At 40.7% G+C, this 19,339-nt stretch overlaps 1 protein-coding gene across 1 annotated transcript in view; it reads right to left on the bottom strand.

Annotated features, from left to right (window-relative positions):
• LOC122732260 (microsomal triglyceride transfer protein) overlaps nucleotides 1-18,628 on the bottom strand; it is a 70,189-nt gene extending 51,561 nt beyond the window's left edge. Inside the window, 4 exon segments of the mRNA XM_043972345.1 lie at nucleotides 4,197-4,340; nucleotides 8,075-8,262; nucleotides 13,523-13,664; nucleotides 18,605-18,628. Coding sequence (XP_043828280.1) covers nucleotides 4,197-4,340; nucleotides 8,075-8,262; nucleotides 13,523-13,664; nucleotides 18,605-18,628 — 498 coding nt within the window.
• Between the last annotated feature and the right edge of the window lie 711 nt (nucleotides 18,629-19,339).

Below are 19,339 nucleotides of genomic sequence, written 5' to 3'. Positions count from 1 at the left end.
AATCAAGAGAGGGGGAGGGGGTGTCCACAGATGGGAGGAGGGGCTGAGAGCAAGCTTTCAGACTACAATGGGATAGGAATTACACACCACTGAACTCAGTGGGAATTGTCTGTAGGCCGAAGACCAAGCCTCTGCCCATTTTCTCTGGGCTTATAGCATCTTTAGAAAGAGAAAAAAATCAAGTTCCCATCACTGAGAAACTCTTCCTTGCTACAAAAAAAAAAAAAGACTCAAAACAACAAAAGGAAGTAGCCTAGCAAACAAGAATCAATTCTTCCATCTGTCTGAATGGGAGAGGGAGGGGATGCTGGAGAGTGGGGGAGGGGGCAGGGGAAGCTTTGAAGCAGGAGGCAGAAACCTGGCAGAAACTAAAGTCCCAATACATTGTCTTATTTAAATGCTAATTCAGCCTGACCTAAAAGGCAGACAGCTCGGTGTAGACCTGGGTTCACACCCTGGCTGCGCCCTGCTGGGCAAGCCACTAACATCTCTCAGTGTTCTACGGGGAGGGCCAAACTCCAATAGAAATGGATCCCTGCAGGCTGCACATTGCCTTAGAAAGCCCACAAAGTAAGATTATCTATGACATTTCCCAATACACGTTCATTTGGTAGGACAAATGTCCAGGCTGAGAGTTTGCTACCTTTGCTCCAGGCATCTCTGTAAAAGGAGAAGTGATAACCCACATTGGTAGAGGGAGTGTCCTCACCTGGAGTTTCCTTTCCTAGTGAAACCACAGGTACTACCGCTTTTCAGCCCTCCCCCCCCACCCTTCAACTCCTTCATCGCCTCCCCACAAAATCTCTTCAGTATGTAGCTGATGCTGCATCACTTGCAAAAGAAGCAACAAAAAGAATTATGAATAAGTTCCCTACGACCACCAGTATCAAATGTAAGATCTTGTGGGTGGTTCTGAAAGCCCTCCATAGACTTCCCAGGCTCCTTATCCCTTCCTCCCTTCCATGTCGCCCACAATCCAGTCTTGCTGCTCCTCACCTAAGACATTTCATTTCTCATCTCTGTCTGCTGGTTTTCCAGCTACAGTCACACCTTTTGAAAGAAGCCTTTCCAGCTCCCCCTTTGATTCTGGGGCCTCCCTTTAAGATTATCTCTACTCTACCCTGTCCATTACTTATTTGTATATAGTTGTTGCATGCTGTCTTCCCCATTGGATTGAGAGCCCCTTGAGAGCAGGGCCTGTTTTGGTCCAGTGCTTAGCACAGTGCTTGGCACCACTTAATGAATGCTTGTTGATTTGACTTGGCCCTGACACTTTCAAGTGATCTTAGGGATCTGGCACAGGGAGCCAGATTTTGCTGAGTTTAAAAGCAATGAACATACAACATATGTTGGTTGTCAGCAGGAGAGGGAATTTTCACCAAAACAAAATGGACCAGCCACTCTCTGTCTGACTTCATCAGTGGCAGAAGATGGCATGAGATAGCCAGTTTCCAGGGTGGATTCTTTAGCTCAAGATGAAAAACTGGTCATTATTCAGTTCATCACAGGTAACCGAACTGGAAAACGTCACATCAAAATCAAATCAGTTTTGAGACTTAGGCTGCATGGCCAGAGCTTTATTTCCACTTGGTCTTGCTTCCTGCAGGGACAAAGAGGGATGGGCCAGGAACCCACTCTGTTCTGGAAGCCCCGTGTCTGTGATGGTGAACATCAAAGCCTGATGATGAGCAGAGACTGAGGTCCAAGAGTTTAAGATCTGAAGCAGCAGAGGGGAATTTTAACTTCTGAGGAGCCGGGACCTAGCGCGTCATCTTAACTCACATGAAGATGAGATGCCCAAGCAAGCATTCTCGAGGATGCTGACATGGCTAAGAATGATACCAGGCTTCAACGTCACCTTACCCTCTGTAATTATTGCATTATATGCCTAGAAGATACCATTATGTACTTTAACCTCCCCTAGAATGGAGGGTTTTGAGTTGCTGAAATAACGATGTGGCAAGCACAATGCAGCCTTTGACCGGCATGGGCTGATGTGTTTTTGTGAGTAACAAAAGACTTTGCTCTCAGGTGGCACTCAGGGAGCCATTAAGATTATACAGCCAATCGATATCACATTGGCACACGTGTCTTGCTCGATTGGAGGAGGCAGAGAAGACAAGTAGACGATTCCATGTCATCAAGGACATGCTGTTGGGTCACCAGATCTCTGAGGAGAATCCGAAGGGAAGGTATCACAACTCCACCAAAAAAGCACGGATTTTCCCAACAGGATTCCCTGGTCCCCGTGTTGCTCATAGTCTACATCCTGTTATAGGCCAACTATAGCCACAGGAGAAACTTCAGCTACCCCTGGATTTGTACAAACCTTGATTTCTAATCTTAATTATGGCAGAAGACAATCATTCCTTCCATGCTGTTGGGGTAGAAGCTAAGCTGCATTGTAGCTGTCTCATCCTTTTTTAAGATTTAGGAAAAATATTTTGGTTTTGTTTGAATTAGGACTGTGATTTCATTGACATTGGGAACTCCCAATGTGGAAACTGCCTCCTACCAATGTAGATCAGCACCTGCCGGCTACAGATTGCTGTGGAGAGGTGCCTAGAGCACTGAGAGGCGGAGTCACACAGCCAGCACGGAGCAGATGGAGAACTTGAACCCAAGCCTGAACGACAGTGACCCGATCTCTATTCTCTATGCCATGCTGGATCCCACATTTAAATATAAAGATTATGTGAAGTTCAGTTTCTTTTCATTTCATTCTGCAGTTCAGTTCTCTAAGTGTGCATCATATCTCCTTTGGTTCACTTTCTCTGAATATTCTAGTATCATTATATAAACTGTGGCTAAAAACAATATTGATTGCTGTACTTCCTAGACTCCATCGTGTCAAGGCCATTTTCTGTAACAGACTCAGAATATAACTAATGGATGTTTGCAAATGAGTTCATTAGTTAACTCTTTAATGAGTTAATTCATTGTTACAAAGAAACTAAGGTTTGCAAAGCCCTTTATATCTTTTATCTCATTTAATCCACACAACTCTGTGAGGTGGATGTTATTATTATTCCCATTTTAAAGATGAGGAAACTGAGGGGTAGCTAGGTGGTGCAGTGGATAAAGCACCAGCCCTGGATTCAGGAGGACCTGAGTTCAAATCCGACCTCAGACACTTAACACTAGATGTGTGACCCTGAGCAAGTCACTTAACCCTTATTGCCCTGCAAAAAAATGAGGAGACGGAGGCTGAGCAGTTAAATAACTTGCCCAGGGTCAAAGAGCTAGTGAGCTTGTCTCAGGATTTGAGCTCTAAGCTTAGCACTCTACCCAACTTGCCACCTAATTCAATACTACAATAGTACAGATTGTTCTTCTTTGAGAAAAGAGTACAAGACTTGAAACAAGAAAAGCCTTGTGTTAAAAACCCACTTGTGACACTTACCAGCTGTGCAACTGCGGGTGAGTCACATACCAGTTTTATGCCTCAGTTTCCTCAATTGTATAATGGGCATGGTCACCCCTATCATAACTACCTCACAGGATTATTGTGAGGAATAAGAGAAAGAATATACATAAGGCACTTTGCAAACCTGAAAGTGTTATCTACATACCAGCTGGCATGTTTATTATTATTTTGACATTGAAATATTTTCAAATTTGGATGTGATTTCTGAAGTCTCTTAATCAAATTTTAAAATTAAACCTATCCTGGCAATGCCATACCCTTTGAAAGTCATGTTTTTCTGTTTGCCTGATATCAGTCATCTATAATCAAATTGGCCGTTTAAATCTCATCTAATTCTCATCATTATTCTGTTCATATCTCTAAATTTTTGTGATCACATTTCACCATCTTTGGAAACTTTGTTCATTTGCTATTTAATACAACTTTCCTTAATGCTTATCTGTCATTAGTGAATAACATCTCCTTCTACAATCACTTACATTTCTTTATAAATATTTTCATAGAAATAGCACTCTTAAGTGGATAGAAAATAAAAAGAAATACAGTGCCCTGATTAATTGCATTGCTTTCTACTAGATCAACTTGTGGACCTTGGTTTATTAGCTTTGGCTAGTATTCTCTATGTCCTCACAGAGGTCCCTAAAACATCTATTTTGGGGCAATCCTTTCCATTTCTATTGACATCACAGGGTACTCTCTAAGTAGAAGAGAAGTGAAGGTAAGGATGAGGAAAAAAAGAACACGCTGTCCTTTTAAAACTGCTTCTTACCTTTCCTCGAGTCAAATGGAGAAGCACAGGTGTCTGCAAAGCCGCCAAATTATTTTTTCCTATGATTTGGGAGATTTTTTTCCCCTTGAAGATGTTCTTTTCTCCATCCCTTTTATTTACATTTTCAACATTAACATCTTTTATCTGTAACCAAATGAAAAGTACATTAGGCAAACACCCTGTATCTTTATCCTCAAGGAGCCATGGGAAATGAGATGGGATACAGTATTATAATGTAAAGAAGAATGCAAGTAAACTCTTTGGATCCCCCCCCCACACACACACACACCCCTCCCCACCACCCCTGGATTTGGCTTCACCAAAGACAACAAGGTTTAAGGAGGTGGTTAAGATGATCACCTGAGATCAAATATCTAACTGACTGGGGACAGATTTTTAAAGATGGCTGAGCCTTGAGGATCATTCATTTATGGTGTTTTCAATTTCTTGATTACTTCAGGTAGATTCCCACTCCCACTTCCCAAAACCTTTCTCATTCTAATCTGTACAATTCAGAAAACTACAACATCACATGGAATTAGAGGATTTCATGGAAAGGACTCTGGTTCCTTAAAGGGACATCGAATCCAATCTACATGTGAAAAAGAATCCCCTCTATACCATATAGCTCAAAGTGGCCCGGAGTCTTGACTTACAGCCACCCAATGGAGGACAGAAGCCCCTCCCTCCCAATACAGCCTGTTCTATTTGCATATAGCCTTGATTGTTGCAAAGTTTTTCTCCACATCAAGACTCAATAATTTGTCTGCTTCCATTCACTGCTCCCAGTTCCGCTTGTCAGGACTATGGAGAACAAATCTATTTTCTCTTCCATAGCACTGTTTAAATACTTGGAGTCAGCTATTGTGCTTCCCTAAGTCTTCTTTACTCGATGCAAAGCATCCCCAGTCCCTTTGGTGACTGTATACGAAACCCTTCTCCATCCTGGTTGTCCATCTCTGGATGATCTCCACCCTAGCAGTAGTCTTCCTAAAATGTGTGGTCCAGAACTCAATACCGGGCTTCAGATCAGAGTATAGAGATACTATTCCTAGAAGTTATGATTCTATTGCAGCTCACTGAATGCTGTACCACATTGCTGGCTCCTACTGAGCTTGCAATCCACTAAAACCCCCAGATCTTTGTCAGATGAATTATCTAGCTATGCTCTCCCCATCCTGTCCTTGTGAAGTTGAGCTTTTGAATTTGCATCAGGTTGTATGATGGTCCCTGTTATATTTACTCATAATTTGTCACAGTGTTCTTTCTTATACAGATCCCTTAGAATCCTGACTGTAATCCAGTGTGTTAGCTATTCCTCCCAGCTTGATGTCATCTGCAGAATAGATAAGCACACCATTCATGTCTTGATCCAAGTCACTGATCCAAATGTTTGCAAACACAGTTTGTACCAAGTACGATTACTCGCTGGAGAATTCTTCTGAGTTGGCATCAGACCATGAAACATTACTTGTGAGTAGAGTCATTCAGTCAATTCTGAATCTCTATAAGTGAATTATCATCCAGTCTGCCTCTTTACATCCTTTCCACAAGAGTAGCACAAGTGCAATTCCTTTGTCTGCCAGTCAAGACCCTTCCCAATCTGGCACCACCTTACTTTTCTAGACTCATCCCGCATTATCCCCTGTGAGTATCTGATGTTCAAGCCAAACAAGCCACTTTAAACACAGTCCTTGCATACACTCTTACTCCCTTGTCTTCTCTCTTGGCCTTTGCTCATGCTGCCCCCTAAGCCCTGAATGTTTCCCCTTCACAGCCCATCTCAGGACTATCTTCTCCATGAAGCTCACCCTGATCCCGTGTCAATAGAATCAGTCTGGCTTAGAATTTACGTTATTAGACCATGCGTTATTGTGTAGCTCTGTAATGTAGCCTTCATGTAATAATGGGTAGAATAATTGCCTTCCTTTTTTTTTTTTTGTGGGGCAATGAGGTTTAAGTGACTTGCTCAGGGTCACACAGCTAGTCAAGTGTCTGAGGCCAGATTTGAACTCAGGTCCTCCTGAATCCAGGGCCAGTGCTTTATCCACTGCGACACCTAGCTGCCCCATAATTGCCTTCCTTTGTCTCACCCCTGTACTAGATCGTAAGCTCCATGAAGACAGAGACCATGTCTCATTTAACTTGCATTTCTTCCTGTAACTAGCACAATGATCTGCAATGGATCAGGGTGGAATAAATGCTTATTGAATGAATGAGTGAATGCATAAATAAGAATGATCTTTTCTATAGAGTATATAACAGTTCAAAAAGTGGGAAGGACTACTGAGGTTTTAACTAGGCTGGGAAGATATACAGATGTTAGACATGAGCATTCTATTGCAAAAAGAATAAGGAAGCAAAAATATATCTGATAGTAAAACCCATTAAAATACTTTAATATTCCACAGATTCAGCTGCACTGGATCAAATAATTTTCTGTGTAATATCATACATTTGTCTCTACCTAACAAAAAGATACCTATCACAGGAGTGTTTTCCTTATCCCTCCATGCCACTAAAGCTATGCTCATCAAGATTTTGATAGGGCTCTACTGAATTTAGGAAACAGGAAACTAGAGTTCTAGAAAATGACTCAGAAAGTCATAGATTTTTAAAGCTGAAAAGTATTTTAGCAGTCACCCCAAAACTCCATCATGCTCAAATCCCTTCTACCACATGCTAGATAGCTGGTCATTTAGCACAGGTTCAATGCTTCCTATGATGTAAAGCCCTGTTTGTTCCATTGCTGGACAGCTCCAATTGCTAAAATGTTCTTCCTTATTTTGAGAGAATACCTGCTTCCTTATAACTTCTACCCACTAATCTTGCTTTTGCCTGCTGAAGCAACATACATGAAAAATTATAAGGTGGTATATAAGATACTTCAAGACGGTTTAAAAAAGGAGGGAAAAGTCCCATATATTTTAAAAATTACACCAATACTTTTTATAATAGTAAAGAAGTAGAAACAGAGTGGGCTCATAATTGTGGTACATGGATATTGTGCAATAAGGAATAATGAAAACAAAGAATTCGGAGAAACTTAGGAAGACATTTGAACTGGTACAAGCAAAATAAGTAGCACCAAGAAAACAAATGATACCATTGACACAATAATGTAAAGGAAAACAACCCTGATCAATGGAAGGAAGAATTGCATCGTTAGAAGACTGATGGCAGATTGTGCCTGCTGCTTCTCATGGAAGGGTGGGGGAACCTAATGTGCTCAATGAGGCATGCATGGTATGACACGGCCAATTTGTTCATTTGTTTACTTGCTGTGGACTGATCAGTAAAAGAGAGGAGCATCAATAATTCTTAGCAGAGGTTGCTAGGTGGGACTGAATTCTGAGCTTGAGAGCAAGGAATATTTGAGTTCGAGTCTTGCTTCAGACCCTTACTTAGCTGTGTGACCTTGGGTGAGTCAGTTAACCTTCTCTCAGACTCAGTTTCCTCATCTGTAGAATGAGAAGGTTGGACTCATTGGCTTCTAAGGTTCCTTCCAGCTCAGTGATCCTCTGCTAAATCTTTACAGAACTATTTCACAAATATTTGAAGGTGGTTACTATGTCCTACTTTACCCCTCAAACCTTCTCTCCTCCAGATCCCCTAAATCTCCCCCCATGACATGTCTTCCCTCATTAACTTGGCCATTCTCCCTTGCACATCCTCTAGTTTGTTCGTGTTTTCCTTAAATTGTGGTGCCTAGAAATGGAAACCTTTGTGGTGGTGCAGAATATGGTGACCCAAGTTCTGTGGCAGATAAAACCCATGAATCCAATTTAGTGATTGGTTACAAACAAGGGAGCACATGGCCACTCCCTCTGGGGGGCTGCCCATCTCCAGGATTTCCCCAGACATGCAGGTTTTCTCACCGTGATTTTAATTAGTTGGTCATCGTCCCCATCAGGATTCCTCCATAGTAGTACAACGTCCACGTTGGAGGAGATTTTGTAGCCCGCGCCATCTTGGAGTGGTTCTCCAGCCTGGTTAACAAGCACTTCGGTGGAGTATGTGAGCTTATACAACCTGTCATTGTTCAAGGAGAGTCCAGTCGTGTGTCCTGGATAAGGAAAAGGAATGAAAACGTAAAAAAGCATGCTTTAATTTAGTTTTGTTTGTTTGTTTGTTTCTCACAGAAGGTTGTTGGCCTAGCTTCCTGATTCTCCAAATTTATTTTGGTTTGCAAACAGTTTCTTCTTTCATAATATCATTTCTTATGTCTACATTTTATTTCCAGGCAACCAGGTATTCAGTGTAATGGACCTGCAATCAGGGAGACCTAAATGTTTAACCACCAGCTTTATGAGGAAAAAAAGTACGCAGGACCCAGTTTTTAATCTTCATTATCAATCTCTTAAATCTAGACAGCTAACAAAATAATAAATCAAGCCCTGATTTGTAGCCTTTGCCAATTTACTAGGTATAAATGCTCCTGCTGAAAATTTAACAATTTGCTCTTGGGAGCCCTATGAGCTGGCTCCAGTGATTATAATGACTCAGTTCAAAACCTGCCTCAGATACTTACTTTTCTGTATGACCCTGGAAAAGTCACTTAACCTTTCCCAGTCTCAGTTTTCTCCTTTATAAAATGGGAATAATAATAGCCCCTACCTCCCACAGTTGTTAAGATATTTGCAATGCGCTTAGCACAGTGCTTTGGTACATAGTAGGTGCTTAATTCATGCTTATTCCCTTCCTTTTCCCTGTCCCCCTTATGCATGATTCTCAGAAGGGGTCCAGAGGCGTCACAGAGTGCCAGAGGAATCCATAACACCCAAAAGATGAGGACTGCACGAGGTCAAGTGACTTCCCCACGGTCCAACAGGCATGAGGCTCCAGAAGCAGCACTGCCCCAAGGTCTTCCTGATCACCTTCTCCCCTGGAGCCCCTTGCTTTGCTTCAAGGATATACAGCAAAATAAAGTAATCTAATAACTAATACCTACTAGAGGCTCTAGCAAAACAGGCTTTAGTGAACTGATAAGAATAGCTTATAATTAGCAGGGGTTTTGTGGGAAGAGGCATAATAAAAACATTTCGTGTTTAAAAATTGTTTCTTAACCAGGCTAAACATTTCTCCAGTCTAATCCACTGTGCCTGTTTGATGAGCAAATCCTTCCCATGCATTGTAAAGATCTGTTTCATGGCAACTTGCCTTTGAAAGCGCTAAATAAATGAGCTTTCCTGTTGTATCTTATCACAAAATCAAGGAAGCAACTTTGTGCAAGCAACTCATGGCAGGAACATGAGATTTAGATAAATCTGAGCTGGGTTTGAGGGGTTTGAACCCCTACTTTGCTACCTACTACCTCTGGGCAAAGTTACTTTCAGTGTTTAGGCCTCAGTTTTCTCCTCTGTCAAGGGAAGGGGCTGACCTGGACAGTCTCAAAACTATGAAGCAATGGTACCTGGGCAGGAGCAAATGAATGTCAAGTTTTATCCAAAAGCTCCCTAGAGTCTAGGACTAAAGCAATAGGGGTAACAGTTTCCCCACTTCCTTCAAGATAGAAATAGAAATAATTTACTTAAAATGCTCTTCAAAGAACCTGAAACTGAGTAGATACCCATCAATTAAGGTATGACTCAAAAAACTGGTAAGTGAATGAAATGGAATATTGCTATGCTGTAAGAAATGACTATGAGGAACTGAAATGAGCTTGGGAAGACAGATAGAAATCGATGCAGAATGAAGCAAGCAGAACCAGGAGAAACAAGATACACATGATTACAACAATGTGAATGTAAAAAAAAACCAAAATCAAAATTATGTAATTATAATGACCAAGTTTTGACTCAAAGAAAAGATAAGAAATTCATCTTCCTCCCTTCTTTGCATAGGTGGGGGAGAATGGATGTAAACTCTGAAGATACTATCAGACAGCACACAATTGCTTTAGTTTTGCTAATTGTTTTTATTCTTTGTTACATGGAATGACTCTATCTATGGCTAGGGGAAAAGAGAGGGGATTTATGTGAAGATAAAAGTTAAAGAAAAACAAAGCCATAAATTAAATCGATTTTTTAAAATTCTCTGCCCTAGCTGTGTGAAATCAAGCAAGTTGTTTTGCCTCTCCAGGTCCCAGTTTCTTATATGTGAAATGAAGGTATTGTAACTAGATAGATGATCCAGCTTATCGCCAAGGTTCCTTTATCTATAAAGTTCTAGGATTCCAGAGACCAGAAAAGGAGTCCAATATAGCTTTACAATCGAGGCTAGGATTAAAGCTCAGCAGGTCAGGGAGTCATGCAGGGCACTATACACAGGGGGGCACAGTAGGGAACACTTTAATAGGATTTTTAAAAATGCACATATAATTAATGCCAGAAAACTCTGGTCTCCATGGTGGAGAGGTATTTCTTTTATGATAAAATGCTACAGGAAAGACAAAGTCTCCAGTAAACAGAAACACACCACAGCACACTTTTCAGGCAAAAGGGAGGGATACATTTTCAAATTGAGGGGTGGGGGAGAAATAATATGCAAACCTTGGAAAATGACTTCTCCTGGCTTTCTCAACATGTATGTTTCTTTTTATCTCTAAGTACCTCCCTCCCTCTCTTTTAAAAATAAAATTTATTTAAGACTTGTGATTATAAGAATTCCTAGGAAACTCCTATCAACACAGGTCAGCAACTGCTCTGCAATTTATAGTCTTAAAAAATTGTCTATGGGCCATAGGAAGGGATATGACTTGTCCAGGGCCACACTGTCAGTACACTAAACCAAGCCATCTCCTTACCTTCTTATACACACACACACACACACACACACACACACACACACACAGGCACTTGCCTTTAAAAAACAAATGAAGACAAGAAAATAAAGAAACCTTAACTGTCTTCTTTTGAAGAGTGATTAAATGAGGACAACTCTCCAGCCATGCCAAACAAGAGGCAGGAGATATCGGGCTGACTCAGGAAGATGAGGTTCTGGAATCCAAGCCCTTTGGAAGCCCAGAGCAAATCCCCTAAGTCTTCTGGGTCATCACGGCATCCGTAAAGTGAGGGAACTAGATTGGACAACATCCAATGATTTATCATGCTTACCCCTATTCCTCCACCTGAAGAGTTTATGCTAAAATGTTGAGTTCATGTTAAATTGAACACTTTAGAAATGAAACTTTAATTTGATGGTCCTTTTGACCTTTTATTCTATAAGTAATTTTCTTTTGGGTGGGGCAATGGGGGTTAAGTGACTTGCCCAGGGTCACACAGCTAGTAAATGTCAAGTGTCTGAGGCCACATTTGAACTCAGGTCCTCCTGAATCCAAGGCCGGTGCTCTATCCACTGTGCCACCTGGCTGCCCCCTAAATGATATTTTTTAACGACACTTTTGCCACCTTCTTTCTACACTCTTTTGGTATCTTTGTGGATTTCAATAGGGCATACCCCAAGTGGTCAAAATGCATTAACCAAAAGGAAGAATGCTTGATAATGGGATTGTAAAGATGGTTTCACGCTGGCTAGGGAGATAGTCTGTAGCAAGACAACCCTTCAACTCTTCAACAAGGCTAACCTGTCAGAGGATTATTTCTCATATGTCAAATGGTAACTGGCACCCATTCCATGCCCTCTTATCTTTGATTTATTATTTATCCCAGGGTCTGAGGTGATGGTAATTTGAGGGGGCAAGGGTCACTTGCCCTTCTCCATTCACCAAGTTTCTGAGAGGTAAGTCAAACTCACAGTGAAAAACAAGGTAGGGGACAGCTAGGTGGCGCAGTGGGTAAAGCACCGGCCCTGGATTCAGGAGGACCTGAGTTCAAATCCAGACTCAGCCACTTAACATTTACTAGCTGTGTGACCCTGGGCAAGTCACTTAACCCCAATTGCCTCACCTCCCCCCCCAAAAAAAAAAGAAAAACAAGGCAGACCTGAATAGATGGAGGTAAACAAGATTTCCCTTTCCTTTCTGACCTTGAGAGTGGCTTAGTTCTGGGAGAACTGGGGAGAAGAGAAGAACAGGGGGCGATGCTATAGCTCTGTTTGCCATGTGGCTAGCAGGCACTGGATGGCCTTGGCATTAACTCTGACACTGGGGGTTCCACCATCTGACCCTAACATGCCACTGTGGGTCATTAGGAACAATGAATAGGAGAGCAGAGATGTAAGCTTCCATCCACACTGGATCAGCACCATTAGTGGCATCCTGAGACAGAGGGAAATTCCAGAGTGGAAAATTTAAAAAAAACCTTAGTGGCTGGTGAGACTAGGGATGGATAGCCTTCTTCCACCATATTTCTTCTGATATGGTCTCCTGACTCTCAGAGGATCCACAGACACATGGCTAAGTCCCCTAAATCTTCCATAAGCTCTGGAAACTGAGAGGACTAGAAAGAGTTGTATATTCTAGAGCTGTTTAGATCTGTACAGTACAGAGCATAGACATCAAATACTGATCTTCTGTTTTCTCTGAATGTGAGGAAAAAGAAGGAAAGAAAAATTCTAGATGCCAGATGGGTGAGTAGCAAGCCTGAGCCTTTCCTATACAGTCAGTTCTGCCTTAATGGCTTAATTTTAGAAATGTGAATTTGTTCCAACAGATTGATATATTGGGGGGAACAATCAGGATAATTTAAATTCTGAGTTTGCTTATATGAGATTTGGTCCACGGGAAATAGTAAGAAGGCAGAAAACCCTACTACCTCAAAATAACTCAGAAACTATACTCTTTGGACACCCACAAGAAAAATTCAGGTCTTTTTCTAGCCAAAGTGCCAGTATTTATTGCATACTGCTGGTGCATATAGGAGCTATGGGTGGAAAAGGGTTAAGTCGACACGTACCCAGCCCTCCCCTCCCCATGCTATAGCCTCAGACATTCAGAGGTAGCAGCCCATGAGGCCACACTCTTGCCAGTGGCCATTGTAGTCACCACTTTACCAGCCCAGGCCCAGTGGATCCCAGGGCACAGCCAGAACAACAGCTCAAGGCCACAGACTGTGCTTCCATTTATTGTACTATTTGTGTATTTCTTAACCATTAACACAATAACTACTGTGCTGCCATTTTTATTAGGTTCCTATTTCTTTTTAATGTGTCAGTGGAAAGGTTTTGAGTATTGTGTTCCCCACAAACTCTGGTTTTTATTGCATAGTTTGTAACAGTGTGGTGATTTTCAGGAGAAAACATGTCACATTACAACAGAATGGTGGAATTACATGCTATATCATACTCTTATATCAAATCTGGACAGTGGGGTTTTCCAAAAAAACCTTACTCCGACATGGGAAAAAATGGTGGTAGGAGAGGTGCTCTTGTGCAGGCGTCAGAGAGGCCTTCACAAAGCACTGAGGCTGCTGCATGTGGCGGCGCACCTGTAATTCCTGCTACTACTGGGAGGCCAAGGCTGGTGGACTGCTGAATTTGGGAGCTCTGAGGTGCAACAGGACTAAAGCCAATTGGAAATAATGTAGAATCAATTTGGTCAACCTCAGAAGCAGAGAGGCACCAGGCTGTCTAAAGAAAAGTAAATAGGCCCCCTGTCAGAAATACAACAGGTTAATACTTCCATGCTGATCATCAAGGGGATGAGGTCTGTGAGTAGTTGCTGCACTTCTAGCCTGAGTAAGATAAGGAGAGACCTAATCTCAAAAAAACTAAATAAAACTAAAGCTCTAGGCTAACCACATAAGTGTAGCAATACCTGGGTTAATAAAGAGCACCCTGGACTTCTTCTAGTCTTAGGAGGCACAAGCCAGTGTGAGCAGTTATACACTACTACAGCACCCCAACTATTAGCTGCACCTACGAAGAAAAACACATAGACTACACTTAACCAGTTCAATAAGCATATATTAAGTGTCTAATTTGCACTAAGTAGTCCATACATAGAAATGCTTTATTTTATAGTTTATTAAGCTGATGATGGACAATGGGGATAGAAGTTGATAATTCTCCAACAAAAGTATTCCTTTATTTATAGGCCATAGCTGTTCAAAAGAGGTCTGAAAATAATGGCAGTAGGAAATGCTTAAATAAATAAATTAGGGGCATGACCCAATTACCTCTCTCACCTAAGAGCTTGGCGCTTTACCTAGGAATCTGCCAAAGTAAGAGTGAACAGTGGTGACTGGACCTTTGATCTATCATTAATTCTTCCATTTCCTTAAAGTCTTTGCCCATTAAAACTTTGTCATTATGGACACTTGCCTCACTTGTTGGAAGATTAGCTTGTAAGCTCCTACCATTAATCTGCAAGCTCTTTGATGGCTGGGGGCAAGTCTCTTTTTTTTTTATTTGTATCCCAAGTGCTTAGCATACTGCCTAGCACATAATAGGCTCGTTTTTTTTTAAGTGAGGCAATTGGGGTTAAGTGACTTGCCCAGGGTCACACAGCTAGTAAGTGTGTGTTAAGTGTCAGAGGCCGAATTTGAACTCAGGGTCCTCCGGACTCCAGGTCCGGTGCTCTATCCACTGCGCCACCTAGCTGCCCCACATAATAGGCTCTTAATAAATCTTTATTCAATTAAATTAAAGGAAAAAATGATTTCACCCAGTAAGTAATTTAGAGAAAGATTGGGGGAATTGTTAAGAAGACCAGCCTCTTAGAAAGAAGTCCTGAGTTCAAGTCCTTCGTGTGACACGTGGTTGGCAATGTTACCCTGGACAAGTTGCTTTATCAGTGCTTCAGACAATTCTTCAAGATTAGAAATTGTGGAACAACTACTGATTTGCATTGGGAAGGGAGATTCCCCACCAGGAGTTTCCTGAACCTTGTAAAATTATAGGTACTGATTCCACCCTCTCCACAAAAAAACAGAAATGGGCCTTTGTCCAGCCCACATAATCATTATTGTAATCAAAAAAATATATAAAATATAATTTAAAATAATCATTCCAATTGCTGCCTACATATATAGCATTCATTTGGTTTTTTAAAAAATTATTTTGTTCTGAAAAATTTTTCCTATACTGATAAAAATGAGATGAAAACAATGCAATATAATAGAATAGCTTTTGACTACAACCATATACATGAAGCAGCCTAGAAAGCAAGAAAAGTGAGGTGCACTTGTTTGGGGGGGGGTGTATATTAGGTTTATTTTGCTATAAAAACTTTATTTGTGGAAAAAGTCCCTTTCCTGAGTATTGTCTAATGATGGTTCCAAATGCTCTCATTCTAGCATGATTCTCTGCTACTAATCAAAATAATATGAAAATAACACATGGTAACAGAATACCTTTTGACCATTGCCATGGGCAGGAGGCAGGTATTAATTTTAAATAAACACTATAACAGAATGTCCTTTTTCAAAATTTCTTTCTCATACATTTGAATTTCCCAGTACTTGCAAGAGTGTGTGTATACACATATACACATACACATACAATATATACACACACTTATGCACATACATACATGTATCATATATTTACACACATACATACACACATACACATATATGTGGGGAACAGATACCCAAGTATGTTATTACTGCTTTCCTATTATCTTTTTTACCCCTTCAGCATTTACCTGGTTGAACTAGCTTTACTTTTGGCTAACTGGCATGGGGGCTCATTTAATTCTCTTCTGTTACACACATGTGGCTAGCTTTTTATTCCGCAAGATTGTGTTCCATGCTGGGAGATTAAAGAAATCATTTCATAGGAGCACAGATTTAAAGTTGTAAGGGATCTCAAAGGCCACTTAATTCCAACCCCTTCTTTTTACAGATGAGACAGGTGAGTCCCAGAGAGGTCATCTGATTAGCCCAACACAGTAAATGACTGATCAGACATTTGAACACAGTCAGATGATTCCAAGTTCAGAATTTTCCACAATCAAGAACAGAAATTTAAATACATATTCAGACATTTTAAACTGGTACCCCAGAATTAATTAGAAGCAGTAAAACTCCTTAGTTTTGGGGGGACCTTCTTAGGAAATTGGCTTAAAATGGATTCCCGGGGGCAGCTAGGTGGCCCAGTGGATAGAGCACCAGCCGTGGAGTCAGGAGGACCTGAGTTCAAATCTGACCTCAGACACTTAACACTTACTAGCTGTGTGACCCTGGGCAAGTCCACTTAATCCCATTGCCTCACTTAAAAAAAAAATGGATTCCCATCCTGTTTTAGTCAAGCTCAAATGAATAGAATTACAGCTAATTGGCTTAAACAAGAAGATATGGTAGAGGTAAGCCACACTGAGATCTGAGAGAGAACAAAATGATTTAAAAGTGGGTAGAGCTTTGGAGTAAAAGCAGAAATCAATGGGAAAACTCCAGGAAATGAGAGAAGAAAGTGGTAAATAAAGGGTAAAGGAATCAGGAACAGCTGAGAGCAGAGAGAGATAACTGAGAGAAAGTTTTTAAAACAATAAAGGACAAAGAAACAAAACACACAATGTCTAGAAGTGACAAGATATAGGGATGTTACCCAGACAGGTAAAAAAATGATGTAAGTTATCAAAATTAATGGTGGTGGGGAAGAAAAAGTTTTAGCAGTTAGAATATAAAGTAGTGTATGCTGACATGGTCTTAAAGTTAGGCTGCATTAATTAAAAAGAAAGTTCGGCATCAAAGTCTAAGGGAAATGGAGGATGAAGCTGGGATAGGGAAAAGATACACAAAAAGCATTGGTTCCACACTTCAGAGACTGAGACAACATTTTTTTTAAAAGGAAGAAAGCAGTGTGAAGACTAAAAGAGAAAGGAGGACAAAGATCTGTGTCAGCACTTGCCGCCAGGATGAAGAAAGAACCACACGCGGCTTGCAAGCTACCGCTGACAATAAGTCAACAAGCATTTATTAAGCACCTACTAGGTGCCAGGGGAGGAATCAAATTTCAAAACCTGGCAAGAAGGGTGAAGCAAATCAAAGAACAGTCACAGGAAATGTGAGCAAGAAAATTATGAGAAACAAGTGTGGCTCCAAAAGAAGAGATATGAAAAGATACACCTGCCCTACTCCACCCGTTTGAAGGTCCTTAGGGGTGGTACACTGTATACATTTTCAGACTTATTTAGTGTATTGTCGGATTTTGAGCAAAACCTTGCTCTGGGGAGGGGGGAAATTTTGTTATGGTATTATAAAAGTATTAATATAGTTTTAAAATGAAAAGAAAATGGGGCAGCTAGGTGGCACAGTGGATAGAGCACTGACCCTGGAGTCAGGAGGACCTGAGTTCAAATCTGGCCTCAGACCCTTGACACTTACTAGCTGCATGACCCTAGGGCAAGTCACCTTAACCTTCCATTGCCCCGCAAAAAAAAAAAAAAAAGAAAAGAAAAGAGAAAGAGAAAAGAAAAAAAGAAAAGAAAAGAAATGTGATCAAGGCACAACAGCTATTCCAGAGAATCAGGAAGGAAAGAGGGAAAAACAGGGGTACTAAAGTGGAAAGGAGGTCTTTGGAGCCAAAATTAGAAGGCATGTGGCCTGGGCTGGGAATGATGGAATATTATTAACAAGTGTAAATAAGAAGAGATCGACAATTTAAAGCCTTTGATTCCTCTATCCTTGGAATATAGCCTTGGTTTATCCCAACCTCCACACCAGTCCTTAATCCTTTCTTCTGTCTTAAGCCCCAATAGCATCTCCGTCTTTAAGGAAACACCTACACCTTCTCCTCTTCTTTTTCCACCCCTCCACCAAAATCAGAAGCTTAGTGGATAGCAGCTTGGGATATCAGATTGGGGTTAAAAGTTGAGCACTGACTGGTTTTGAGTGTGGACTATTAACAAATAGGTGTCAGTTATTAAAAGGACCGTGCCAATTCTGTCATTAAATCATGATAGTGTATAATACAGAAGGTTGCAGGGTCTGGGTAGGGGCAGCTGTTAAGTCCTGTGCTCTTTATTAATACACTGGCATGCACAGTATGTTCATCTCAAACTATTAGCGATCCCAAACATGCTTCCCCTATTTTGTGACATTGGGTATTTAGTACTGGGAGAAAACATCTTTGAAAGTGCTTAAAAAGTCTAATAAAACGCTTCCAGATCAACAGAAAGTGGAAAAGCTGATAATCCAAAGCAACCCCTTTCTCCAGTATTTCTCAAAGAATCATATGATTGAGTTTAACGTTAGAGACTGGAATCTGTTGTAGTTCTATTTCTCAGCAGATGTTCCCCAGGCTCAGCCACATGGACTTCAGTTGAACATCTGAAGTGTTGTCCAAGTATGGACTGATGCTTTAGACTGGGGGTTCTTTACCCTTTCTTTGTGTCAGGGACTCTTCTGGAAGCCTAGCAAAGCCTATAGATCACTTCTCAGGATCATGTTTTGAAATGTATAAAATAAAATAGAATACATAGGAAAATGAAAACAAATACACAGGGAAACAATTGTATCGATCAATTAAAAAAACAACTAAGTTATGGACTCCAACAACTTCTGCTTTAGATCATTATAAATGACTCAGAAGAATGATAGAATCATAGATATGGAGTTGAAAGATACCTTAAAAGACATCTGCATCAGCATCTTCGTTTTGTAGATCTTTCATTTTGAGGCACAGAGAGGTTAAGTGACTTGCCCAAGGTCACAAAAATTATAAATGGCAGAGCCATAATTTAAGCCCTGGATTGCTGATTCCATGGTCAGTGTTCTTTCTTTACACTACCTCAGAACTGAAGAAAAATATATTGTGAACACAAACATTTAGTGTGGGGAGTTTAGATTAATCACCCATATCTATTCTAACCCATCCCCTCTAGCCTGAGCAACAGAATGGTAATTCCATTCATAAATTATTTTTGCTATACAAAAAGACCTGAAAGGACCACAATACCCTTTGCATTTTAAAAGCCATGAATACATTCAATATAATTCCCACTGAGGGAAAGAGATCATGAATGGGTTGTTTGTAAAGCTTCTGTTATTGGCCTCTTTTAAATATTTTAGGATGACTAGCCTGGGTCGTATTTGCTTCAAAACTGAACAGGGATCATGGATCATACTAAGGTGTTTATGAAACACTGCTCCATTGAGTTATACAAAAGGTTATTTTGAGATGGTCCTCCACCGAATATGCATTATGCTAAGTAGGGCCTTTTAAAATGAAACAGCGTCTCTTAATTAAATCAGAAATAGCTCTACCAATCAATTGTATCTTAAAACAGAAAGGGTAAGTGTCATTTGGGTTTTTCCAAAGATGGCAAATTTCCCACTTAATAATATAATTGTAATTCTTGC

The sequence above is a fragment of the Dromiciops gliroides genome, chromosome 6, assembly GCF_019393635.1.
Source record: "Dromiciops gliroides isolate mDroGli1 chromosome 6, mDroGli1.pri, whole genome shotgun sequence".
Taxonomy (NCBI): Eukaryota; Metazoa; Chordata; class Mammalia; order Microbiotheria; family Microbiotheriidae; genus Dromiciops; species Dromiciops gliroides.
The sequence above is the reverse complement of the archived record's forward strand: the minus strand, read 5'-3'. Positions and strand labels throughout refer to the sequence as shown.